This window comes from Panthera pardus, unplaced genomic scaffold, assembly GCF_024362965.1.
Source record: "Panthera pardus isolate Hobbes unplaced genomic scaffold, ASM2436296v1 HiC_scaffold_13, whole genome shotgun sequence".
NCBI classification, from domain to species: domain Eukaryota; kingdom Metazoa; phylum Chordata; class Mammalia; order Carnivora; family Felidae; genus Panthera; species Panthera pardus.
Window position 1 is genome coordinate 41,121,542 of NW_026526688.1, and position 27,863 is coordinate 41,149,404.

General features: G+C 50.0%; 1 protein-coding gene across 19 annotated transcripts in view; it reads left to right on the plus strand.

Moving 5' to 3' along the window:
- The first annotated feature begins 3,937 nt into the window (after positions 1-3,937).
- ANK1 (ankyrin 1) overlaps positions 3,938-27,863 on the plus strand; it is a 219,338-nt gene continuing 195,412 nt past the window's right edge. For 8 of the 19 annotated variants that reach the window (XM_053901025.1, XM_053901031.1, XM_053901043.1 and 5 more), the window contains exon 1: positions 3,939-4,163. In XM_053901025.1, coding sequence (XP_053757000.1) covers positions 4,038-4,163 — 126 coding nt within the window. In that variant the 5' untranslated portion in view covers positions 3,939-4,037. Of the gene's footprint in view, positions 4,164-27,863 lie in introns of all 19 variants that reach the window. The other 11 variants (XM_053901029.1, XM_053901036.1, XM_053901037.1 and 8 more) reach the window with 3 other exon arrangements.

Genomic DNA, 27,863 nt, shown 5'->3' on the forward strand with positions numbered 1-27,863 from the left:
AGTCTTGCATTCCTTGCTTTAAGAAAACTAAATCTCACAAAAAATTAAAAATAAAAATACCGTATGATCTAGCAATTTCACTACTGGTTATTTACCCAGAGAAAATGAAAACACGAATTTGGAAAGATAGATGCACTCTCATGTTTATTGCAGCATTGTTTATTGCCAAGATATGGTAGCAGCCCAAGTGCCCATCCACAGATGAATGGATAAAGAAGATGTGGTGTATACATACAAGGGAATATTAGCCATAAAGAAGAATGAGATCCTGTCATTTGAAACAATGTGGATAGATGGAGAGGGTGCTATGCTAAGTGAAATAAGTCAGGCAGAGAAAGACAAATACCATATGATTTCACTTATATGTGGAATCCATAAATGGAAACAAATGAATAAACAAACAGAAACAGACTCATAAATGCAGAGAACAAACTGGTGGTTGAGGGGCAGGGGGAGATGGGCAAAATGGATGAAGGGGAGTGGGAGACACAGGCTTCCAGATAAGGAAGGAATAATCACCAAGGCTGAAAGGCACAGTAGAGGACAGCCAGTGGTGTTGTAAAGCGCTGTATGGTGATAGATGGTAGCTATGCTTGTGGTGAGCACAGCATAACCTATAGGGCTGCTGAATCACCATGTTGTGCATTAATGTTGTGTGTCAACTATACTTCAATTAAAAAAAAAGGAAACTGAAGCTTGATACAGCACTTTATGTTTTACCGAATCATTTCACATTCACTCTCTCCCCAGTTCCTCCCAAAAATCCTTTAAGGGAGGTATTACCAGTATCCTTGTTTGTAGGTAAGGAAATTACATAATTTAGTACAGCATAATGGCATGAGTATGTGCTCCTGAGCCAGATGGGCAGGGTCAAATTCTGGCTCCACTGTTGACTAGCTTTGTGACCTTGAGGAAGTTACGTAACTTCCTTGTGCCCCATGTTCCCCATCTGTAAAGTGGAGACAGTGCCTGGTGCAATGGCAATGCTGGATACGTGTCAGCTAGTCTTATTGTCATTCCCCAAGCCAGTACACTGCAGACTAGTTGGTTCTTCCACGCATTTTACTGATCCCCTGCTATGTGCCAGTCACCGTGAAAGGTACCGAAGATACAAGGGTGAGCCGAACCAGACACTATCCCTTCCCTTATGGAGTTTAAAGTCTAGTAAGGGAGACATGCATCAATCAAAACGAACACACTAATGTAAAATTGTACTGACAGCAGGTGGCTGTGAAGGAGGCACAGATGGTGTTATAATGAGATGGTAGAGCTCATCTGGGGCTCCAGAAGGACCTCCTTGACGAAGTGAAGACCACCTTGATGTGGATGAGTGAGTTGGAATTAGCCAGATTGGGGGCTGGTTGAGAGGACAGTTAGAATGGAGCAGCGCAGTCTGGGCAGGGGCAGTGAGGACAAAGTGGAGGGACAGCACTGACACGCTGAGCTGGAGCACTGAACCAGGGCACACCCGGGGTAAGGCCAGCAGGTAGTAGGAAAAGCCTGATCATTTGGGTCCTCGTAGGCCATGTAGAAGATTCTGATCTTTGTCCTAGAAGCCAAAAAGAAGGATGGTAAGCTGAGAAGTGACAATGATCAGATCTGTGTTTTGAAAAGATTAGTATGACTGCAGAGTGGGGATATAGATTGGCCTGTGGCAAGAAGGGATGCAGGCATGATAGGTAGGAGGCCTCGGGTGACAGGGACATGGGCCCGCACGCAGAGGAGAGGTCTGTGCCAGAGGTAAAATGTGTGTCTCCTTGGCAGTCTGATTATAGCCATGGCTATGGGTGAGCTGGCCTGGGGGGGTGGGGAGACAGTCTAGAGCTGTGCCTTCCGATACAGGAACCACGAGTCACATACACCTCTTAAACCACTAAAATGTGCCTGGTCTGAATTGACATGTGCTGTAAGTATAAAATACACACTGAATTTTGAAGTATAAAATAATGTGAAATACCTCATTAATAATTTTCTATCGGTTGCATGTTGAAATGATAATATTTTGGATACATTGAATAAAATAAAATAAATAATTAAAAGTAATTTTACCAGTGTCTTTTAACTTTTTTTTATGTAGCTACTTGAAAATGACATAGGGGACTTGTGGTTCCTAGTAAGGGGGAGTTTGTGGTTCCCAGTAAGCTTCAGTTGGACAATGTCGATGTAGAGTCAGAAGGGAAGAAGGTCCAGAACCCAGTCCCAGGCAAAGAGGATGGTCAGCCAGCCCCTTAATTATTGACCACACCTAGGTGGAGCGGATTGCAGGGGGACTGGGGGCAGATAGGGAAATGGAGGGGGAGTAGGAGGTCGAGGGAGGAAAGGTTCCAGTAAGGGGAAAAAGCATGGAGTCTGGAGAGCAGGTGGGTGATTCAACCACTCCCCAAGTTTGTACCCTATGAGGTGGCTCAGCACAAAGCCGTTTGAGAGACATTTTGCCGTAGTACAGATGAGATTCCTACTTGCCAGGCTCGGCTCTGTGCTTGGTTAAATGTCTGCATCAAGCTCTCAGCTTAGGGCCGAAGGAAGCAGACTATTTCATAATAACTTGACTAATTCTTAAATATTATTTCCCACAAATCCACCTTTATCTTTATGTGGGCAAAAAGGTCCGTCCCACCTGATGGGGAAGGAGCGGCACCAGACCGACCAGGCAGTGGTTTCGAAGTTGTGGTCTTAGTTTTCGCGCCCATCACGCGACGAGTGGGTAGGTGAGTTTAAGGCCCCTCCCCCTCCCGCAGCCTGGGTTTGCGGCTGCGTGACCTAAACAGCTAGGTGTGTGGTTCTTTACAGCTGAACACGGGGAAAGGCGGCGTTGCCGAGTGAGGTTGTGTGTGTGAGAGTGTTGAGAATGGGGGTGAGGGTGGGGGTGGGCGGTGCCTGGTGCAAAAACCCAGTTCCACTCCCGTCAAAAGGAAACTCAAGGGAAAACTGCTCACTTCATCTTGGACATGTTTTCCAGCTATAATTGGGAAATATGCAAATGAAGGGCCCACACGGTCTGAAAGGGGCAAATCGCTATAAGCGAGGGAAACGGGGCTCTCCCCCGGGGAGCCTTGGCACCGCGCGCGCCCTTAAGTGGACGCCCTCGGAGGAAAGGCAGCGGAGGCTGGGCGCCGGTGCGTCCCGGCCCGGCCGCGGCCACCGCCCGGGGACACCCCGAGGCCCGGCCCCCGCCCCGCCCCCGCTCCACCCCCACCCCTGCCGTGCGGTCGGGGCCTCAGCGACCCAGGGTGCTGCCTCTTCCGCCGCCGCCTCCAGGCGCGCTAGTCTGCGGGGTCTCCTCCGAGCGGGGCCCGCCGCCCGCCGCAGCCTCCCTTAGTCCCCTGGCGCTGCGAGGTGGCCCGCAGTAGTGTCCCCCACGGCGCCCCAGTAGGTCGGGGTAGAGCGGCTGGCTTTGTTCCCTGAGACCCGACGGCACGGGGGCCCGTGCGTCTGGCGGCCGCGGCGGCGGCACTGCAGTGGTGGAAGCCCCGCCGGCCCGCCCGCCCGGAGCCGGGCGCTCGCAATGCACCAGCGCGGGCGCCGAGCGCGCGGAGCCTCGTCGGGCCGGCCAGGCCCCCTGGCCGAGAGCGTCCCCCGCGCCCTCCTGCGTTAACTGCTGGAGTCCGCCTCCTCCCCGGCCCGCTCGCCGCTCGCCGCAGTACAAGCCGCCTCCCCGCCCCCGCCCCCCGCGCCGCCGCCGCCGCCGCCGCAGGAGAGGGAGGGAGGGACGGAGAGAGGGAGGGAGGGAAGGAGGCGGCGGGGCCGAGCCCAGAGCCCGTCCCGGGCGCTGGTAAGCGAGCTCCGGCCGCGGCGGGAGGCGCCATCCGGGGGCCGCCGGGCAGCCGCGGCGCGCCTCGCCCTCTGATCGTCTCGCAGCTGCCTCCCCCGCCGACCCGGCCGCATCCTTCCCGCGGTGGGGAAAGAAGCTCCCCCCCCCCCCCCACCCTCCGCGGAGCAGAGACTCATTTTTTTTTTCCTCCTCGGGAGGCTGTCGCCACCTGGATTGCCAAGTGTGAGGGGTCCGGGAGGCGGGGACCGGAGCACCGTGACCCGCCATGGCTCAAGCGGCTAAACAGCTGAAGAAAATCAAAGACATCGAGGCGCAGGCCCTCCAGGAGCAGAAGGAGAAGGAAGAATCCAACAGGAAGCGGAGGAACCGCTCCCGTGACCGAAAGAAGAAGGTAAGAGGGGGGCGGCGGCGACAGCCCAGCGGCAGAGGCGCCCTGGAGGTGGCCGCTGCGGGAAGGGGCTCGGCAGACCTAAGAACATGGTGGGGGCCCGGGGGCCCGGGCGCCGGCGGAGTTGATGCCGCTCGAGAGTGGAGGGCGCGGGGTGGGAGAGGAGGAGGGAAGAGGCTTCGGTGCGGCGGGGCAGAGGACAGGGCAAGAGGCTGGAAGGGCAGAGCGGGCGGCCAGGAGGCTGAGGGCGCGCAGAAGCCGGCCCTCCCGCCGGCCGCGGAGACCTTTCAGCACCTTGGACAGATGCCGGCAAGCTCGCCGCGCTCTGGGAGGAACTTTTCCGGCCTCCCGGCGGCGGGCGAGGGTGACTGGCTGCTCCGCTCCGTCTCGCCGCCTCTCCTGGTTTTGCAAGGAAGCTGGTGTGGGGAAATGCGGCTCTGGGCTCCGGAGGCTGCCCTGCCCGGCGCCTTCCCCGGTGATCCACACTCTGACAAGGAGAGCTTCGTTCCCAGATCTCTGAACGAGGGGTATTCCAGTCCTTCCTCGACCCTTCTCGAGCCTAGGAAGCGCCTTTCCTAACCCTCTAGGTCCGGCGGCTGAAGGCATGTCCCCGGGGCATTTGGCAACATCTTGTGTTCTGGTCACTCAAGATGAGCGACTGATGGCCAGGAGGGGAAGTTCCTTTGGAAGCCAGACACGGGTGCTGTCCAGCTTGGCCCAAGGGCCTGGTCAGAGAACAGGTCTGCCTTTTGTGAAGGAGTGCCACACAAGATATCTCCATGACCCAGACCCCTTAGGTCAACTGTCCGTGCGTGCGTTGAGCACTTCCCTTCTGGGTCTGGGGTCTCCCTACCCCTGACTCAAAGCACCTTTAGAAACACCTTTGGTGAGAAACACCTCTTAGTCTGAAACACCTTTGATTGTGAAGAGAGGGTGCATTTAACTGGGCAGAGGGCTCTGGACCCCCTGAGAGGTGTTTTAGAGCCCCCCATAGAGGAGGCCCAGAGTACACGGATGCAGTTCTGGGAACTGGAAGTAGGGCTGAACTCCAGTGTCAGGAGAGCCATTTTAACCCGCAGGAGTTGATGTGGGGCACAGCCTACAAGCCTCCTCACCAGGGAATGGGGCCCCCAGGGTTCCGGGGGCAGAGGCATTGGTCTTGGTTGAGAAGGAAACATATTTTTTTTCTTTCTTTCTGAAATTGTCTCACTCTGAGAAAGAAGTTTGGAGCCTTGGTTGACAGCAGAGTGTGGAGAACAGACTGCTTGTGGGTCACACTCCGCTTACCAGTTGGTCAGCAAGACGAACATGCAGCCTTTTCCTAGAGATGAGACACAGGGCCAGAGATGTTCTTGATTGTAACCAAAGTAACCATCCCACTCTAGGTGTCCCTGCACCCCTTCAAAAGCCAGCCCCTCTTCCCTCAAGGGATTTCCATCGTGTGTGTAAATAGTAGTTTCACAAAGGCACCACCCCTTTAGCAGGACCGAAAAAGAGGCCTTCCCCAAACCTATGGTGAATCAGAGTTTGGGTTGGTGCCACTTGGAGAATCTCAAGTCCTTCTGCTAGGGTCTGAAATACCAGAGCCCATCCTGTGAGTCAGGCAGGGGGAAGTCTGGTTATATCTGACAGTGTTCACCCACTTTCTTGGCATGAATGTAAACTTCTTGTTAGGAAAGCGTGCTCTCTATTTCCACTCCTGCCTATCGCTTTAGGAGCCAAGCCGATCCTCTCCCAAACTGCTCACTCAGTGTTTTTATCTCACTTCTTCCTCTGGAGCTTCTTCCTTGATGCTCCTGATACCTTAACTATTTTTTTTTTTTTTTGAGCAGTAGTCAAAAAAGAACTCTCCCTTCTTCTCTTCTTTGGTTCCTTTCCATCCTGTGAAGCTCCCATCAATATAAGTCTGAATCCCGACTGTATATAATACACTGTCATAAAAGTGGCAAGGTCAATATTCTTTTTAATTCTTTGGTCTTAATCTTCATATTCTTATAGCCTTTATGTCCATTTTGAGTGCTAGACGAAAGCATATTTCCCTCCTCCTGAGTTGTGTTGTTTTACTAGCTGGTTGTAGCATACTGCGTCAGTGAGCATTCAGAAATCTTCCATACAGATATTCATTATTGTATGCAGCACCCTGGATGCTAGGATTGATACAACAATAATAAGGAAATCTTAATTTAATGTGATCGTGATGACATATGCTCTGAGAGCTGGTCTTTTGGGTGAGGATATGGCATGGGGTGAGCTGTGGGGTGCTTCATTTATATTTCGTAACGATTGTGAGTACTCTGAGCTATTGGTGTGGTCTTGAGAGCCATCTCAGAGAATAGAGTTAAAATTTCTAGCAAAATACAAAATCACAAGAAGGTGGAAGGCCCTCAAGGGAAAGGTGAGGGAGGCAGGGCGATGCAGAAAGAGAGATTTAGAGAAGGCAGAGGAAGCTCCTGCAGGGGCTGGGAAGCAGATGGCCAGGGTTGAAGGTTCATATAAGGTAAAGTCCAACTTAGGCCCAATTTTTACAAATGAGGTGACGCTTTAAGGGAGGGATTCTTAAAACCAAGCAGCTGAGGACTTTACAGTTGGTCACCACAGACTGGGGCTGCTGTGGAACCATCCTTATCATCAGCACCAAAAGAGAACTTCATAAATGCAAATGAACATTTTATTCCCGTGAACTGGTAATTCCTATGAATATACAGCTGAGCCAGGGGCATTCGGAATTTACTAAAAGGAAAGGTGTTTGTCCAGTGGGTAACCTACTTAGCAGGGACTGACTGAGCAGCACCAAATCCCTCCCCATTTGTAGAAATAATTGTGGTTGTAACTTCAACAGTGGTTGCAGTTTTTACAGTTGATGATATTGTGTGGGAAGGCACTTGCTGAGGGGTGCTGTGCAACGGTGGATGGAGGCTGATGTTGTGACGCACTGACTGACACAGATAGAAACCACCTCGACACAGGGAATTGAGCTAAAACTCTGGAGCTCTAAAAATGCCTGCATTCTTCTGGGGCTTCATTCAGTTTTCTGTTTGTGTAGCACGCATCCTTGTCAGATGCTGGCTGTTGGAGCTGCAGCTTTAAAAAAAAAAAATCCAGAATTTATGACATTTACTGATAAGTCCCTCTGCTTCTGAAGGTTGGGATGGAAATAAATAAATCACAAAGCATGTGTAAAGTAGGCATTTGCATTAAGAATGAAAGGTTTCTAAGGCTGAGGACGCCTTTGGCACAAGAATGTGTGTGCTTTTTATGTTTACCCAGAGCTTGAGGTTAGGGGAGGAGGGCAGGGAGGTTGGAGAGAGAGTGAGGCCCAGGATGGGTGAGGAGGAAGAGGGTCAGAATGAAATAAAGGAAGAGAGGATGAAGGGGGCTGGGGAATGGATGAGAAGAGAGGGGGGTGGGCATCTCAGCCCTACCATAAGGGGTTACACTAATCCTGCTACCTGAATACCTGCGAGTTTGCTGGGATAGTGTTTACTGAGCTCTCTCCTTGTCCCTGGTCTGTCCACTTACTTCATCCTCTGGTTTTGGTAAGGAAAAGATCACACCCTATTCCTAGCTGTGTGCCCAGTACCTGACGCACATGGTCACGCAGTAAATGTGTATGGGATGACTGATGGAACAAGCAGATTAATGCATTTGTCTCTGCTTGCCTTGGTGTTGTCTTGGTCATAGGTATGTGTTCAGGGGAACACTACACTCTTTGACGGTCTTTTGGGAGCATCTGAAGAAAGCCTGCTATTTCTTTCTTTCTTTTTTTTTTTTTTTCTAATCATTTGCAAAGCAATAGAGAGTCATAGGCAGGCGGTGGAACGATCTAATTTTTTGGTGCAGTGAATTCTACCACTGAGCATGGAGTTAGTTCCTTGCAGGGTCTCTGCTGCACTAAATGTCAAGTGATTTTAGCCATTTGGAACAACAGTGGTTTGCACAGGGCCTCGAGAAGCCAAGAAGAAGGGGGCAGAGAAAAACTAAGCAAGCAGAGTAGTGGAAAGTGGCCTTCACCGCTTCACTGTGCAGCAGGGCCTGTCGGTCCTTCCAGACTATGCAAGGCTCCCCAAAGAGTGCTTGACCTCCCTAGCACAGCAGGGCAAGGCCTAGCTCCTGGACTGCAGAGGTGTCTTTGTTTGGTCCCGCGATGGGACTTGCAGGGGACACTTGGGGTGACCTGCATGAATCTGAAGTGGTGAGGAAGGTGGGGGAGGGGTGAGCAAGAGTGGGATGAAAGGAAGGAAGGTAAGCAGGAAGGTCTTGCCTCCTAATTGTCAGGGGCTTGAATGTAAATTTTTGTTGTTATCTGCAGGTGACTTTATACATTCAATCTGTGATAGAGCGGACAGGATCCAAAGAGACTGGTGTTCATCACATTATCTTGAAACCTAGGTTCTGTTGCCACACCATATCGCTAGTCTATGTTGCAGTATTAATTGATATTTGTTTATAAAGTCTCTATTTGGCTTTTGAATAGCATAATGATGGTACATTGCACGTTAATTATTAAACGTGCTAGAATATTAGTTGTGAGGCTTGAAAATACACCCCAACTTTGGTAACCCTGCTTTGGCAACTTTTCTTCTTTTAGTACCTCAGGACCCTCAAAAAAATGGAAGTAGCCTTGCCCTTCTAGAGCTCTGGGAGGTGCTGGCAGTGGCTGATGGTGTGGAAACTTTCCCAGCCTGCTCTGTGTTCATCTCCAACCCAGCGCTTCCCTCCCGTTGCAAGGGCGATGGCGGCTGGAGCTGTTCCCTGTGTGGTCCTGTCACCCCTCAGCCATGTACTAGACTAAGAGAGCAGGATTTTGTGAGCACAAACACTACACCCTCAGTTATGTCCAGCATTATATGGTTTGCACATCTTTAAACAATTTTTTTAATGTTTATTTATTAACATTAATGAGAGAGAGGGAGAGAGACAGAGTGTGAACAGGGGAGGGGCAGAGAGAGAGGGAGACAGAATCAGAAGTAGGCTTCAGGCGCTGAGCTGTCAGCACAGAGCCTGATGTGGGGCTTGAACCCACAGATGGCAAGATCATGACCTGAGCCGAAGTCGGTTGCTTAAACGACTGAGCCACCCAGGTGCCCCTATGTTTTGCACGTCTTTTGCTCCTCACAGCCACTGCTCAAAGCAGGGGGGGGCAGCAGACGAAATTCAGAGCCTGAACGCAAATGGCTTCCCTGTGAAGGGGACCATGAGTTGGCCCGTGCAACCTGTCTCTCCTCTTGTTCACCCTAGCAAATAGCTTGCTCACTACTTCTGCTTATCTCCTCTCATATGGCTTTTTCTTAAACTCAGTCCAAGGTTTCTTCCCTTTCCTTCCAATAAAAATGAATAGGCGTTAGCAAATGGTCACTATGTGCCAGGCACTTTGCATGTATGTTAACTCATCTCCGTGCTTTGCCTCTGTAATGCCTTTGTACAGGTGTGCCTCTCATGCATTTCTTCCTCCTTTAATGTCAAAGCCCATCACTGCATTCTTCAAGAAACCCTTCCTGAATGCCCCCTCCTCACCTCACCTCCATTAGTCTTTCTCTACCTTAAGTCGGCCTTTGTTCTGGGTTGTGTGTGTGCGCGTGTGTATGGCATGCATTCTTGTTTTAGCCTTTCGACTAAACTGTAAGCTCCTTGAAGCCAAAGCCTGAGTCTTTGGACATAACCATCCAATAAATATTTATGGCTTGAATTGATTCAGAAGCTACATTGAACTGGTCCAGATATTGTATCTTGGTCTTTCTATTTGATTTTGGAAGAGTTGGCCCTGTAGAATTGGAACAAAGTAAGTCTATTTTTTCTCTGAATTATTCTGACTAAAGCAAAGTCATCAATGTTTGGTTTTTGAAAAAGGCAAATAAGCTTTGCTTGGCTCCGTATCTCCATCTCTGTTCCCGAAAACAGCTCAAAAGCCTCCCTCTGACAGAGTGCTAGGCTAGGAGTCAGATGCCTGACTCCTACTTTCAGCTACACGTGCATGAATAAGCCTCTGAATTTCTCTGTGCCTCAGTTTGCTCATCTGTAAAATAGGGATGAGAATCATGTGAGTGAGCTTTGTGAACTTTAAAACTCCCGTAATATTTAAAGGGTTATAGTTAATAACGTAATGATTATTAATTAAATTATTCTTTCTAATGCATCCAATGCCACAGCTTGCCTGGCCTTCCTGTGGTGGTATGAAAGTTCGTGTGTGCCTGGGAAGGCCAGCACATTATTATTTCAGTGCTGGTATGTGAGAAAAGGGTGCTTTAAATCATATCTTCATTTCATTTTCAGGAAAGGAATGAATTTCCTATTTTGACAAGATTTATTATTGCAGACTTAGTTATCTCCATGGGTCCAGTCCCAAATTTTGAGATGGGCTTTATTAAAGTCCCACATGGCAATGGTAGCTGTATATCAAAAGGGGAACATAAAAGTGGTTCCTAAATTTTCTGGGAATACCGTCACTGATAGGGCCACAGCCGATAAATCTGGGGTGTGGAATATCACAGATAATGGAACACATGGTGTTACGGGCAGGCCAGACTCCTCCGGAGGGACTCTGCATCTTAGGAGCAGAACACATCCACCAAGAAAGGAGAATTTGCATTATGGCCACTCAAAGCTAAAGCAAAGATGATTTAATGGCCAGCCAATTAAACACACACACACACACACACACACACAAACTTTTTTTTCATTTGCTTAAATGTGACTAGAGGCTTCCCTTCAAAGAACATTTCTCTGTGTCTTTGCTAAGGTGATAATACATTTTCTGTTTCAGTTCGCACATTTTTGTCCATTTCAGAGCATCATTGACACTGATACTGCAACGCAAGCTGCTTTGTTTATCAAAGGAGGGGTCTGTATTTATTGAGAGCCTGCACACCCTACAGGCGTTATCTCACTGGAGCCTTGCAGAGCGGGGCTCAGACCCAGCCTGGCTTCAGAGCTTATTCACAGACTTCGGCACTACACCGCCTTTTTAGGTATTTGATGTACCCTCAGGATATTCAATTTGAGGTGGTGTGAGGCACTGAGAGGGGAGGCAGAGCTGATGATATTCCCCCTGCCTTCACAGGAAGGACTTGCAAATTAGTGGGAAAGCTGCCAGAGGAGGAAGTTAGCCCAGGCAGAATGGAGGCAGGTGATTTGGGCTTAGGACGGAAGTGCTGGCAGCCGGATTCCAGTTGGAACATGCATGTCCGGAGGCCCCTCTGTAGGTCTCAGGAGCAGTGCGTGTGATGGTAAGGAGTCTGCCCAGGCATTTGGATTAAGACAACAGGCCAAATAAAAGAGTGGATGAAAATCGAATCCTGGGGATTACCTGCTCTATTTCTGGCTCTTCTGCCTCACAAAATGGTTATTTCCCCTTTATTTTCTATTTTGGAGATTTCTCTCCCTATCATATAATCAGCATCTTCTCTGTATCATGGCCTAATAATGTGTAGCTACAGAGTGCCCATATTTATGCCATTATCGTCTATTCTTTTCTTCCTATCTGGGACTTTTGCTAGTTATGTGGAGGAATCCCTGGACCTCTGGGGCCCTGGGCCTTCACATAAAGTGCTTGCCAGCAACTGGACTTGGTGTTAGGGGTGTGAGGCACAGTGGGGACAGGAGGTGAGCATGGCTTGGCTCTTGCCTGGAGTTCTCCCATCCACCCATCACCAGGATGCCCATGGTTTCATTTGCTGCCCTGAAGAAGTCAAGTGGGTTAAGTAAGGCCCAGGGAGCAGAATGCAGTCAGGAAGAAGAGAGGCACAGGAGGTTAGAAGGCACCGAGTGTCATTAAAGTAGCACTGGGAGAGGTGAGGGTGGTGCAAGAGGAAGCAATACAGGAAAAAGAAAGACGCTCCTAAAATCAGTTCTGAGATTGAAAAGACAGCCCCCAAACACTCAAGGTGAGACCCACAGGAAAAGAGAGAAGAGATCGTGGGTACAGTGGCCCCTCAACTTTGCTAGTATCAGAACCAGCTAGGGGAGAGGCCTTCTTACACGCAGACCTGCCCTGTCTCCACCTGCAGAGTCTGACACCGGATGTGGGCGGGGCCAGGCACTTGTGGCCAGCGAGCTCCCCTCAGACAATGCTTGATGCTCATGCTCAAGTGGAGCAGACCCAGAGAGCCTTCATTCTGGTAGAGCCATAGGCTTACCTCTCCACAGCCCTGACCACATGCTCAAGTCAACCCTTTACCTGCCCACTTCCTTTGGGGAATTAGATACAGAATAAAATAATAAGTCAGTTCAAATCCTCCACTCCTTGCTTCTTTCCTTCATCTCCTGGTTTGATCTTCCCTTAGTCTTGTCACATACCATCATCTTGTTTCTGTAGCTCTCCTAGAACAAAGGGTCTCCGGTGTGCTTTCGGCAAGCTTCACCTGAGCCGGGGCTTGCAGCTGGTCAAGCCTGGCCCCACCCCACACACACATCTGTCCCCAGTTCCCCATAAGAAGCAGGCAGGTAGAAGGTTGGCTTTAGCACTGTGTCCAGTCCGATGGGAGAAGTAAACCTGGCCAGGGCCAGAGATGGCCTGGGGAAGGGGCCTGGGAGGCTTCCAGGGGTAGAGGCTGGGTCTTCAGTGGGGCAGGACATTCAGGTGAGACGATAGCAAGTGTGGAAGGTGAGCAAGAGAGTCTGGAGGGGGAGGTGGTCTGGGGACTGTGGGCCCAATAGCAGAAGCAGAGAAATCAGCATGAAGGAGCTCTGGAAGAGGCTGCAGAGAAAACTGAGGCAGGGCCCCAGCATGTCCAAAGGGCAGAGGAGACCCTGAGGGGCTCCAGGCAGAAGTCTGAAAGGCTCCTGTGCCTTCACACAGAAACTCTGTGACATGCTGAGGTATAATTGAGCTGAAGGACAGGCTGGTTGGAGCTGGGGCAGCTCTTAGGGATGGAAAACATGTGGCAAGCGAGCTATTTGAGTGGTGGAGAAAGTTGGCCTTTGTGAGTAATAGAGTGGGTGCGAATACGTAGTCAAGGATGATCTGTAGTAGGTTTCCTTTGACATATGTTAACGTATTTGCATATGTGTGTGATTAAATGTCCACGAGACCTCATTTCTGACTTGATGTTGGGGTAGTCAGTTGGTGATGCCTTTCACTGAGCTAGGAAAGAGGAGGGGAACAGGTTAGGAGGAAAATGATGAGTCCTTTTGGGGACCTATCTTGCTTCCTAGAGCTCTCGGATGATAGAAGGAGAGAGCTCATAGAAAAGGTTCTTAAATATCAGGGAGTCTGTCAGGCTGGTGGTGGAAAAGAGAGGTGTCAGTTCCAATCTGCACTCTCCAGCAAGGCCCTGGAGTGCAGATCTTCTGAGTGATTTCTTTAACCCGGGCACATGCATGTGACAAAGCCTACTGGCCATGTGAAACTAAGAGATCTGACTGGTGGGTACTAATGGTGGGGGTGGGGTAGGCGGGAAAAGCAAGTCCCAGAGGTTGGGGCGGGCTGTAGGGAGGCAGCACTAACGTACTTTTCTACAAAGGACTTGAGCACCATCACCTATATAGCAAAATGCTAGGCATTCACTAAAAAATGATGCTTAAAAAGAATTTGTTTTTAAGAATATGTTTCTAATGAAGAAAGTGGGAATAGGTTTAAGATGTAATGTAATTAAAAATGCAATGTAATGAAATTAAAAGAAAAGACAGAGAATGCCCTGCTTGTCAGAAAGCGTAGCCGGCCTTCTCTGCCCATGTGTCTGGAGGTGAAAGCTGGGATTTATAGATGACGTCACACTCCCAATGAAGAATTCCAAGGTGATGTGGACTAGAGCCAAGTAGGTAACAGAATGTACTGGCTCAAAATGGAGCTGGAGTGTGGTCCCAAAAGTCTGGGCAGTTGGGTCTTGGCATGTGAAGCCATCCGTTGTAAACCAACTTGAAAATGTGTATGTGTTGGGTCTAATACTCCATTTTGCAGCCAGAGCGATCTTCCAAAAATGCAAATCAGATTTCGACACTCCTCCTTTAAGTCCTTCAGTGGCTTCCTAATTGCCCTTAGCATAAAGTCCAGGCTCATTACTCTGGGCTCCCTAGACTCCCTCCTCCCTCCATCTAGCCCATCACTGCCTTTTTCATTTCATCTCTTTTTTTTCTACATGCTGCACTCTGCTGGACTCTGAGCTTCTTCTAGGACTTTGGATATGTGCGCTTTCTCTGCCTTTAGATCTTGCCATCTGTTGAGTCTTTTTTCTTTAAGTCAGTTCTACACCCAATGTGGGGCTTGAACTCCTGACCCCAAGATCAAGAATCACATGCTCTGCCTACTGAGCCAGCCAGGTGCCCCTGTCTGCTGAGTGATTTGCCCCACACACTAATGCTAGCTTCTCTGTTAGAATTCAGTGTGAGAATTGCCTCCCTAGTCCTAGATGAGGTTAGGCTACCCTGCCGGGTAGTACTCCAGTATGCTCATGTGCAGGGTAACCAGAAGATGAAAAGGACTTCAGTGCATGTCAGGAAGTCATGTTTGATGGTGATATTGAAGCAGTGATGAATACATGTGAGCTCTGGAATGAGATGGATTCTGAAGGTCGTGGGTTGGTGTTCTGGCTCAGACGTGGACTGGCTAGGTGACTTTGGGCAAGTTGCTCAGTTACACTCCCTGAGTCTCACTTTTGCCATGTATAAGGTGGAGAAAATAATACGTACCACTAAACCATGCAGGGTTTATTGGGAGGATTGAATGAGTTAATATATATAAAGCACCCTGGGATATAGAAAGGACTCAATAATAAATGCCTGCTCCAAAGTCTGGTCCCACTTAGCAAAATTCTCACCTTGTATATAAATATGGTGAGTTCCTTTCCAGAGATGGCCGTCAAGATTACATCCCAGTGTTGGTAGTACTCATCTAGTATTGCTGCCGATTTCTTAAATGAATTAGGAAAGACTGTGGAGAAATGTGAAACTGATCTAAAAACTCCAATTAAAGCGAAGAAGAATCAGAAACAGCTCAAGTCAGAAAGGCTTCAAAGTCTGCAATGTCCGTAGAATTGTATTGAACTGATGGATGTTCTAGATCCTCCTGTGGCACATATTTTTGGCAAATTCACTTGAATGCCATTTGAAAGAGCAGCTTGGGTCTCTGCCACTCTGGAAACCAGCACGCTGCCCTGTTGGTCTTCAGTGCAGTAGTGCTGGTGGGCAGGGCAGGCCCCTTGCTCAGCTACCCCTGCCTTGGGGTGCCATGGGTGGGGCCGGCCCATGACAGATTCAGTCCCTGAGGCTTCTCCGCTTCGGGACAGCTGGAAGGGACCCAGTCTTATCTACTGACATTGAACAGTGTCTTTGGCACCAAGATGCTATGGCAGGGCTCTTGGGCAGGTGTGTTTCACTATCCTCTTTAGGTAGAACAAATCAAAGTCAAAGTTTGTCTTCTAACATCATCTTCTTGCTTGTCACCTGTGCCTTAGCCTTTGACCTTGTTGTTCTTGAGCAGACCTGCATTTGAGGGACGTCCGGTCTACAAGCCACGTGATTGAGTCTTAGCACTTTAACCCCACATCAGTATCGCCTCTGCACACGACAGAACTTAAAAAGGCAGTTGGAAAAAACGTTATGATTCTGTACCAGGGTAAAGCTATACCATCATTAGATTCTTCAGGAAGAACTTTTAAGGATGTTACCCATGAATCCTCCTTTCTCTGCCCTGTCTATATCTCCACTGCTCTTGAGCACGTATCATTCCTACAATAACCTCCTCTAGTCTTGCCTTTCTGGTCTGGTCTTGACCTTAGAGCAAGAGTCATGCTTTTACAAAGACCATTTGCTAGCCGGCACTCCCCTTCATGAGGACCTTTCAGTTACTTCCTGTTGCCATTAGGGTAGAGTCAAACTCTTTCCCTGAGCTCCTGAAGCCATTCTTGATCTGCCTGCCACTGGGTCTTATCCCTCATCGCCTCCCATGCTGTGCTCCTGGGGCTGGTGGTGCCCCTGCACCTTCACACGCCCTTCCCTCTCTGGAGCTCAGCCTACTCCCTACTCTACCTCAAGGGCCAGCTTCTCTTCCTGCAGGCAGCTTTCCTGAATCTGGGTCAGAGTTGCTATGGAAGGGGTGCCAGCCCTGAAGGGAGGCTGCTGAGGTGGTGGCCAGGATCCCTTCCCATTCAGCCACTATGTGTGGGTCCAGGGAGTTTCCCAAGCCTTTTAAAGCTATTGACACTTTCAACTAAATCCTAGGACAACATGGGATTATGGACCCAGGCAGGAAATGAAACTGAATCATCACTTTGCATTTCGCAATTAATGGAGAATTAAGCGAAGAATTAATTTCTCCTTCCTTCCATACCAGGACTCTGATTTGGGAGCATTAACTATGTATGGCTGTGGATGGAAAGAAGAGACCCTGGAGTTAAGAGAGCTGAATTCTACTTCTTTCCACTTTCTTATGTAGCTTTAGATGCCTCTTTGGGTCTCAGTTTCCCTTCCTCTAAAATAAGGGAAATGGGGTGCCTGCCTGGGTGGCTCAGTCAGTTGGGCATCCGACTTTGGCTCAGGTCATGGTCTCACGGCTCAGCCTGTGAGTTCAACCCCTGCATCAGGCTCTCTGCTGTCAGCACAGAGCTGGCTTTGGATTCTTTGTCCAACTCCCCACCCCCCACCCCCAACCCTCTCTGCCCTCCCTGCTCATGCATGCTCTCTCTCTCTAAATAAACATAATACAATACAATACAATACAATACAATACAATACAATACAATAAGAGGATTGATCTAGAGATCTTCTAAAACTCTTCAGGGGGTATCTGCGATTCAGAGATTATGTGAATTTATGAGACCACAAGGCAAAATGGTTCCTAGATGCCTGCTGGCCTACCCTGGCCTAAGGTGTCCTGGCAGAGAAGTCTGGCTGGAGGAGGCTGTCTTGTGTTGTGGTCCAGCTCTAATGGATACCAGACTGCAGGGCATAGGAATGTTAGCAAAAGTGTGAAAGACCACTCAGCATAGGGTTCTGGTTCTGCTGGTTGATACTTGTCTCTTCCAGTCTACTATTTCTGACACTATTGTGGGCAGGTCAAGGAGAGAAGGGTGTGCTGATAAAGTGTGAGAGCCACTTGGGCTGTTGGAAGGTCGCCATGCTCAAGGTTAACAGGTCTGGTCCTTTGGGTGTATGTTTTTGGAGAGCCTATATAATCAGATTCCCCTGTGACTCTATAAACCTCACCCTGAGGCCAGTAAGGTAACTTCTTCTATGTTTGCAACAAAGAGTAACCTCTGAGAGAGCAGAGAGTACCTACCGCAGGTGAACAGAGAATTCAGGAGGCAGAGAGCCTTCTATTTTCAGTGCAAGGTGACTGGATCTGTCACACACCGAGTTGTTCTCAAGGTCATGCGCGAAGTGAGCCTCCTCCTCCCGTGGAGCTTGGAGGAGCCCAGGAGGCCCTGACTCCAATGGGGGAGGGGGCTCCAGGAGCCTTGCTGCCTGTGTTTTCCTGGAAAGCAGACTCAGGCAAACCCATGGTCCGAAGAACAGGCAGTTCGCTGTTGGATACACTATGTGGTTTGCCAGACAATCATGGCTTTTTAGAGACTCCCTTTTAGAGATGAATTGCACATTTTTGGAAAATCCCAGCTTCATCACTGACTGAGTTTCCAAGGAGTCAGTATTATCAGGAGAGGTCAGTACTCCAGTTCAGCCCTAACTGAAGTCCTTTTTCGATTTCAGGTTGTGCCCCAGTGGCCCTGTCCTTCTCTGGAATGCAGGGCTCATGGGTTTTAATGGAAGCCCCCGGTACTGAAAACTTGTCACATTTTCTTCAGTGTCTGCTCGGCGGGGGCTGGGGACAGGCAGGAGAGGACTGTCTCCGGAAGGCGATGTCCAGTCCAGGCTATTGTTGAGCTAGAACCTTCTGCAGAGGTCGCATCTTTTGGGAGATGAGCCCCTCAATATTCAGGCCTCTGAGAGCCCTGGGAGCAGGGGAGCCAGTGCCTCGGGGACAGCGGCCCTTAGTACTCAGAGCATCCAGCACATTATTTCACTTGTGGAGAAGCAGGTAGCAGTTCTCCCATTTCACACGGGAGCAAAGAGAGGCTAAGGAAGATTACGTGTGTCACACAGTGCTAGTAGGTGCTGAGGCTGGGGCTGAAAGTCCTGGTTTTCCCTAATAAGCAGGCGGTAGCAGATGTGGGGGCGTGTGGATCGAGTCATGTCATTTTCTGTTTTTTTCCGTCTATCCATTGCCCGCCCAGCTACCAGTAGGAAAACAGTGAGGCCCAGCCATCGGTGGCTGGTGTTTGTCTGCTGAAGGAGAGAAGGGAAGGCAAGGGACCCCTCTGACCGGCCGCTCCTTACTCTTGTTCCGAGTGGAAATGGCCCCACAAGTAAAGGCAGCACAACAAGAACATGCAGAGATTGGATGTGCACTTTGGCACCGTGGGCTGAGGGGCTGCATTATTCAAGACCCACTGGATGCCCCTGCCGGGAGGAAGCTGCAGGGAGCCACCTTTGGGAGCAAAAGCCTGAGCCCTCTCTGGGCCTGGTGGAAGGAGAGGTGCCCCGGATAGATTATTCCAAACTGGTCCTCGTCCCACTAGCCTACTTAGCATGCTTTGGTGCCACGTGCTGCTCTGGGTGTGTCCAGGGACTGATGCGCCGGCAGCCACGGTCTGGTGGGAACACCTGGTTTGTTCGGTGCATCTCCGGCCTTCAAGACACATTCATCAAATTCAACCGGCTCATTCTACAGATGGGACTTGAGGCCTGGCTGTGTGGAGTTACCTCCTCAAGGTGCATGGCTGAGCAGGGCCCAAGCCTGAGCCTTCTGAGTTCTATTTGGATGCACGGTCTCGTTGCTCTTGTGTTACCAAGTCTGCCTGTGTGTCTGTCTATCTAGGTATCTAGATATCTAGGTATCTATCTATCTATCTATCTATCTATCATCAGTGAATCCTCTACCTTAGTTTCCTACTGTTTCACTGCTTCTTTCTTGAAGAAAGAGAGAATAAGTAAAGCTCCTTTGCAGGTACACTGAGCTCTTGATACTTGGCCTAAGCCTATCTTTTCAGCTTTATCTTTTCCCCTCCTCCTCCTGTAAATAATGTGTGGGTCATTTCCTACATGCTGTCACGGCCCCCTCAGGCCTTGTTCATACTGGCGATGCTGAACACAAAGTCTGAGACTCCTCTCTGCCTGGCTACAAAATAAACTCCTATTGATCTTTCAAACCCAGAAGAAATGTCACCCCTTCCAGGAAGCCTTCTCTGATTTTACTGAGCAGAAATACCTCCTTTGTGTCCTGTTAGCACGCTAATCTCAGTGTAACAGCCACTGGTGGCTGAGGTTAACTAATTGTTTTGTTTGTTAAAATCAGTGGCGGGCAAAATTTTACTGTAAAAGACCAGAGAGTAAATATTTTTTGGTCTCTCTTGCATGTATTCACCTCTGCCACTGTGGCACAGAAGCAGCCATAGCACGAACATACCAATGGACAAGCAATGGCTATATTCCAATAAAACTTGATTTATGGACACTGAAATTTGAATGTCATTTTATTTCCACGTGTCCCTACAAAATACCATTCTTTTTCTCTCCCCTACCATTTAAAAATGTAAAAATCATTCTCAGCGTGTGGGGCTGTACACAAACTGGCAGCAGGCTGGACTGCCCGTTGGGTACAGCTTGCCCACCCCTGAGCTAAATGCTTGTTTTCCTTGTGAGACTGTGCACAGAGTTGTAGCTCGGTCATCTCTGCCTCCCCAGAACCTACTGGTTGAATGAATGAATCTGGTGACGTACAGGAAACACACAGGATAACAATCCTTAACTTCTCTGACAACTCCTTGAGGGAGGGAGGCCAGTCAGGCATTACCGCTCCTATTTTACAGGCAGGACCACTGAGACTGTGGGACCCAGTGCACTGGGAGAGTCCCAGGGCTTCTGCTAACCGCTCCCGCAGGGGCATCCCTGTGTCTTTGGTCCTGGTGGAGAGGGGCTGCCTTGACTGCTGAGCCCTGCCTGTTTGCCGAGGGAAGGAAGCCTGAGGAGCTGGGCCAGCAGGATGCTCAGCTGCTGGGTGCAACAGAAACCAACCCGGGAGCGCGTCTTTCGGCTGTGAAAATAGAAACAATCTGGTGCCTGCCTGGGTAAGAGGCCGGCGTCAGAATGCTCTGGTTTCCTTCCTGCATCTCTCTGGCATTGCGCTCCTGGATGAGAGGCAGCAGTGTCTGTTCTGGTGAGGGGGAATTGTTACGCATAGCTAAAATTAGATGTTTTGTTTGAATTATGTTAATTTGACTTAATTGCTGGGGAATGTCAATGTTCTTCAGAAAGCCAAGTGCTCTGCCGGTCTTGGTGAATACTCCTGATGCTCGTGAAGTGTCTCACCATCCCCTGCGCCTCCACTTTTGGTAGCTCACGGCAGACCCGGGAGGGCAGCAGCCCCAGAGGACGTGATCCCCTGGACAAGGAGGCTGAGGCTCGGGGTGGTGAGGTTCCATTCCCCAGGTCACACCAGGTCACATGCAGGTCTGACTTCTAGGTGGCTTCCATTCTGCTAGTGCTATAGCTTAAAAACTTTGTACACCCCCTCCCCCGCCGTATTTTTGAGGCTGGCTTCTTCCTGTGCAGGTAAGTAGTGCACAGGCCTCAGCTCTTAGGAGGGCCCTATGCTTGCTTTAATGCCCTGCTGTGGCCATTTTGAAATTGTTCACTTTTTAACCTCACTTTCACTTTGCAGTGGGCTCTGCAAATTCCGTAGCCAGTCCTGGCCATAAGTTTGTCTTCAAGGGCTAGCACTTGTATTTGTCTATCTAATTAACCTTGGGTGTGATTTCATCTGGGCCATGGCAGCTGGGATATCCAGATGTGCTTTTATTTTTTTTTCTTTTTACATTTATTTATTTTGAGAGAGAGAGAGAGGGCATGCGCACGCATGTGTATGGGTGAAGGAGGGGCAGAGAGAGACAGAGAGAGGGAGAGAGAGAATCACAAGCAGGCTCCATGCTATCAGCTTGGAGCCCAACTCGGGGCTCAGTCTCATGAACCGTGAAATCATGACCTTAGCCCAAATCAAGAGTCAGATGCTTAACGGACTGAGCCACCCAGATGACCCCGGACGTGCTTCTTTTTATATAAATAACTCCCCCAAACCTGTCTGAAGTTGCGATTCTGTGTGGCCTCTGTGGAGAAGGCCAGCAGGTCAGCCTCCAACTCCTCTTCCTTCCACCTTTGCCTCTGGGCTGCGGGGCAGGTGTGTGTACGTGTGCATGCGGGGGTTGGTTCTCACATCAGAGGTGAGGGTGAAGTGGCAAGAAGTGCCATTCTGTGGCCATTCTGTGGCTGGAACACCAGGCTAGATGGAGAATCAGTCTTTGGGTAGCATTTTCCCAGCAAAATTCAGAATTCAGAGCCACTCCTACGCCCTGGGTCTAGCGCAGGCTAAATCCTTTATTAGTTTTTGTCATTGCTGTGGATGGCATTCAGGATTATTTTATAGGTCTCATAATGTGTTTGAGGGGAGTGGGGGTCTGGTACCACCATGGACTCCACATCTTCCAGAATGCTAGTTTATGTGCTTCTTGTGGATTGTGTTTTACGAGGAGTATTGATAGCCACGGGTCACTGACTACTGGCTGGCTGCAGGGCTGGGTGCCCTGGCCTCTCCGGTCTTGGTCTTCTCCTGCATGTGACTGTGGCAGCTGGCCTGGCCTGGCCTGTGTTCTGTCCTCAGACACACCTAACTTGTCTCACTCAGGGACCTTGCGCTTCAAGTTAGCTGTCCTCACTGCTCTCTCCAGGGCTAGCTAGCTTCTTTTCATCTGTCTCTGCTCACCCTTTACCTACATAACCCTGCATTCAGCTGCCCACCCACCACTCTGTCACCTCATTCTGTTTGTCTTTATTATCTGGAACTATCCTATTTCTGGTTTATTACCCATCTCCCCCTGTCTGTGTTAAAAAATACAATCTATGGGAACAGGGACCTTGTCTGTTTCACTCACTACTCTATTTCCAGCATCTAGAAGAATCCCTGGCACACCGTGGGTGCTTGGTAGATATATGTTGAACAAAATGATGCATCCTCACCACACTAGGCACTGGTAGCCTCATTTTATTGATGGGGAGACTGAGACCTTAGAGCAATTCAGTGACTTGCCCAAAGTCTTGCAGCTTAGCAAGGAGGGATTTTGCTGCCTCTGCAGCGTAGGTGTGCCACCAGGAACTCTCCTGCCTCTCCTGCCTCTCTGCTCCTTGCCCCAGCCTGGAGTTCACTGGTCAGGAGGGTGTGTGTGCTTCGAACAGCGGTCCGGTGCCTGGTGATTCCTTTCCTGGGGTCCTTCTATAATAATGTGAAGTTCCACACAGTATCTTCATTTATCTAAAAACGACACAGAAATGATTTTGATTTGCAATTTTTAAAAAAAGTTTATTTATTTTGAGAGAGAGAGAGAGAGAGAGAGAGAGAGACAGCATGAGCAGGGGAGGGACAGAGAGAGAGGGAGTGAGAATCCCAAGCAGGCTCCACGCTGTCAGCACAGAACCCAATGTGGGGCTTGAACCCATGAACCTTGAGATCATGACCTGAGCCAAAATCAAGAGTTGGACACTTAACCAACTGAGTGAGCCACCTAGGCGCCCCCTTGATTTGCAAATTTTTAAACACGACTCTTTCCATTAAATCACATTTAGTTTTACGAAATTTATCGATCAAGTGGCCTTTATTGAAAAGAAAAAAATCCGTGAAATTTGTCTGAACCCCCCATAGATTGTTACCAGAAACATGAGATGTCCTGTGCAAAACTACTTGGAAAGGTTAAGAATTGTACAGAAATGTGAGGAATTACCACCACCCAACAAATATGCCATCTTTGTTTTGTCATAAAATCACTCAATCCAATGAGAATTGGGTAGGGAATTTTAGCAGGTTCCCTTTGCATTCTTCAGCGTTCAGGTGGAGTCAAACCTTCTCCCCCGTAAAGGAAAGCGCAGAGGTTTTGGTGTTAGGCCTCGGCTCAGATCTGAGCCTGCTTTCTTACCTGTAACACTGCTCACCAGTCCCTCTGCCACCTCTCTGGGTGGCAGCCAGGTTGAAAGGAAATGTTAAATGAGCCCCCTCCCCAGGTGCACGCACCACAGCAGCCCCTTTCCCAGGTGGGGCTAGGGCCATGGCCGCGACAGGTGGCGCTGCGCAGCCAAAACATGGCGTGAAGATGGGGACGGCTGGCTGGGGTTGGGGGACGGGGGATCAGGGAAAGGGGGGGGGGGGGTTGGATGCGCGTCCCCGCCTTGATGGCAGCGGCGTCGAGGACCCTCACAGGCAGGCCCCCGGCCATGCAGCGCCGCACCCGCCCCTTGCGGGTGAGATCAGAATCCAGAATCTTCCCCAGGATCCCGCGGACAGTTGGAGGCCCTGGGCTGGGGCCGCTGGGCGCCGCATCTGTTGCGGGTGGAGGCGGCAGGGGTGGGGAGGGGAGGTTCCGGTCTGGTGGGAAAGACCCCCGAGGGCGCCAGGGCTACAGGCGGGCCAGGGAAGCGAACCTGCCTGCAAAGGCCTATCCTGGTGGCACCCACCCCCTGGGGGAGCTTTGAGAAAATGCCCTGGAGGTGTGCTTGAGCCTCGCTTTGCCCGGCTGCCTCCCAGCCGCTGGGACTTGCATTATCACCTGATCAAAAAGCACAGCAAAAAGAACAAAAAAAGATGTTGCTGTCCCTCTGAGGGAGAGGGCGCCCTCGAGCTGGTGATGTGTGGGAATCAGCCCCGGCACCCTGGAAGGTATGTGTGTGCTTTTCTGCCTGGGGCTGCACTCCCCACGTGATTAGGAAGCAAGGCCAGTGGACTGATGGTCGGCAGTTATTGAAGATCTGGCCCAACACGTGAACAAGAAGCGTCTGCTACTGTGTGTGCAGAGGTGTCTGACTATGGAGCCTTGGGTGTGAAGCTGAGTGGCCCCTTGGAAAGAGCTGGGGTTTTGGAGTTGAATGGATCTGGAGTCCAGGCTAGGCTCCACCCGCCCAGGTCATTGTAGCTTTTCTCTTCTCACTTTGTTGGTTCTCCAGCGTCAGCACCTAGGCCGTGCATCTAAGGCGTTTGTTTATTTTTGAGACAGAGGGAGACAGAGCGCGAGTGGGGGAAGGGCAGAGAGAGGGAAACACAGAATCCAAAACAGGCTCCAGGCTCTGAGCTGTCAGCACAGAGCCCGATGCGGGGCTTGAACCCACAAACCGTGAGATCATGACCCGAGCCAAAGTCGGACGCTCAACCGACTGAGCCACCCAGGCGTCCCGAGAAATGAGAAGTTTAAAAGCAGGAAGTCGTGACAGCAAACGGAAAGCCGAGTGGGATGAGAACAGAGCCAGAAAGCAAAATTCTGTTTTTCTTTCCTTTTTTTTCCCCCAAAATATTTATGTATTTTCAGGGAGAGAGAGAGAGAGGACGTGAGCAGGGGAGAGGCAGAGAGAGAGGGAGACAGAAAATCCCAAGCAGGCTCTGTGCTGTCACAGAGCCCCACACAGGGCTTGAATTCACGAACCTGTGAGATCATGACCTGAGCTGAAACCAAGAGTTGGATGCTCAACCAACTGAGCCACCCAGGTGCCCAAAAATTCTGGTTTTCTTTGCTGGGGCTCAAGAGAGGGGCAGCTGTGACAGAGGTAGTCTAGGGCTTTCTTGGTTATAGACCAGTCAGGGAGGGCTGAAGGGCTTGTTGTCACCTCCTTGTTAGCACACCCAGAGACAAAGGGAAAGGCAAAGGGACCCCCCTTCTCCCCCGTACCTCATGACCCCTCTCCAGTACAGTCTGGGAGAGATGGGCTCTCATCCACCTCCACAGAAGTCCTGGCAGGCCCATGGCCCAAGTGTGCTGCAGAGGTGGGCAGCCGGACTTTGGGAAACTATTACTTTGCTAAACAATTCTTACCCTACCTTGTTGGCCTTTTCCTGGGCTCCGTGCAGCCTCTCAAATTAAATTTAGGAGAAACAAATTATGATGGCTGTGAGAAAAAACAAGACCTGAAACAGTGGCATTTCCAAGTTTCTGGTCGTTGATGAGGGCCAGTGGGCCTTTCTCTGAAAGCGGCCACGAGATGCTGTATTTCTGCAGGAGCTGCAGTTTAATGAAGGTGTTCCCTGACAGTTCAGGGTGCAGTCCCCATGACTCATCCACCGGAGCGTGCCCCTGCCCTACCACTTATGCAAGAGATGTCTAAAAATCTGGGCTGTTCAAGGCTCCACTCCTCCCTGCTTTGTGTCAAAAGGGTTAGCTTTTAGTATGTACAAGTGTGTGCGTGTGCGTATGTGTGTGTGCGTGCGTGTGTGTGTGTAGGGGGAGGGTAATGATGTTGAATTTGGCTAGATCTCCTTGGCTCCTGGATGCACACGTCCAGCCAAGGTCTCTGGCCATGTTCTTTCCACCACCCCTTGGCTCAGCATATGAGTCAGAGGTGTTGCTGCTGTGCTGGTGGCCTGTTTCCCCAAGAAAGACATGAGGTGCTTAAGGAAGAGGTGGCTGCCATGTCCAGGGCCTCAGAGGTCCAGCACTGCTCAGCTTGCAGCAGGCAAGGCACAAGGCTCTATTCTACAGCTGCCTGATCTGGGAGGAGCCCCTCCCCACCCCTAGAACTATCACGAACCAACTGATGTCTGCCAGTTTACAAAGGTCTGAGCTATTTTATTTAATCTAGTCCCCTCTCGGTGCATCGTGATTCCAGCTCGGGTTTTGGAGTGAGGCTAGCTTGGATACAAATCCTGGCTCTACCGCTTGTAACCACGGGCCAGTTAACCTCTTTAAACCTCAGTTTCTTATCTGCAAAATGGGGATGAGACTAATAATGCCTGTCTTATTGGGTTACTGTGGAGATTAAGTGAGATCATGAATGTAACATGCCTGGTTCGTGGAAAACGCTGAGGGTATAACTCCTGGACTTGATATTATCATCCTAATTTTACAAATGGGAAAATGAGCCCCGAAGGAAGAAGTTATCCCAAAGAGAAAGTGGCATCGCCAGGATCTGATGGCTCAAATATGATTTAAAAAACTGTTCTTATGAGGAGGCGCCCAAAACATGGTCAGAAATAATGATATTAAATGAAACCTTGAGGCAATGGGGAAGAAAACTTAGTCATTTATTTCTTTTTAAATTCTATTATTTTTTAAAATCTTTAAGTAGTCCAAGCTCTGTGTCCAATGTGGGGCTTGAACTCATGACCCTGAGATCAAGAGTCAACCCCAAGTTCAAGAGTCCCATGCTCTCCTGAGCCAGCCAGGTGCCCCTAGTCATTCTTTCTTTACAGACAAAATCAATCAACTCTTTTAAATAGAATAGTGATTTTTTTTCCCCCAAAAGGAAATGAAATACAATAGAGTAAGGAAGTCCTCAGGTAGAATGAACAGTCTCATAAAGCAAAGACTTTTCCACATTGATGGCTTCAGGCTTCAACCCTGTGGAAGTGTGCACGCTTGGGGATCTTTCTTCCGGAGAAACAGATTGTTTTTGTGTTACCTGTGGTTCTGGCACAAAATCCTTGCCTTTGTCACCAGAGATGTGGGCCCTAAGAGTCCCCCATTATTGGGGGTAGATCATGGGGGAGGCGTGCCCTGAGACTTGGGGTCTTGGTGTTTCTAAGGTCAGGATAGTGGGGGGCCCTGCGGGAAGGGAGAGCCTCAGCTAGTCTCTTAAATACATTGCAGAGAAAGTCCTGGGGAAACCTCTTGTCTCTTAGAGGCTTTTATTAAGCCTTTCTGCAGGCATTTCACCTTTTTTTTTAAGCCTTGAACTCCCCACTGTCAGTGCAGTGCCCGATGCAGGGCTTGAACCCACAAACCGTGAAATCATGACCTGAGCAGAAAGAGTCAGACGCTCAATTGACTGAGCCACCCAGGCGCCCCTTAAACTCCCTTTCTAATCCAGGCTGAGGATTATGAAGCGAGTGCCCCCATCCTTCTTGGTACACATCCCAGTTGCACTGATCACGCATCCACAGCTGGATGCTCTCAGGTCTGTTGCTCTCTGGACCCTGGACCTTGGACCGTTGCTCTCACTGTCCCCTTTACCTGGAATGACTTCCAGAAATATGGCTTAGTTAGCAGGGAAATAGAATTCATCTGTTTGGAATTGGAGGTAGATTAGAATCCTGGCTTCAGATCACTCCCTGTGTGGCACGTTGTTGAACTTCTTCGGACCTGAGTTTCTTTATGTCTGAAATGGGGGAATAGCAGCATTGGTGAAGTCGATGGAATACTGTCTGCGCACAGAGGAATTGGTCCAGTGCCTGGCACAGAACAGCAGTGGCAGTGTAGGCCGGGGCCTGGAGGGGCCGTGCGTGGGCTCAAAGAGGCCATGCTGCTCTTGACTCCTGTGTCTGGACTCTGCTTGGAGGCACTGAAGCCCCAGGGGGTCAGCTTCCCCCCACCCTCCCCGTGTTTAGCTGGAAGTCATCTTGCAGCCTCCTTTTGGGGGAAGGGTTCGTATGACTAAGACTACGAATCAGCTTGGGCAATGAATGCTGGGCTTGTCTGTTTCTGAAATATTAAAAACTCTTTCAAGTGCGTTAGACCAAAGTGATGATAGAAGCTTATAAATAATCAAGCCAGCCTGGGCTGCTGCAGCCCTGTCGTCTGGAGCACAGGGCCCTCTCCTCCCAAGCCAGGATCCTTGGGAGGGGCTCCTGGGGTGCCCGTGCTGGCTTTACCAGGCCTCTGCCCTCTGCTCCACGGCAGGGGCCATGGCTTCATGGCAGGGGCCATGCGACTTCAGATTTCAAACACGCGTTTCTAGCAGGGCCCTTGGATGCAT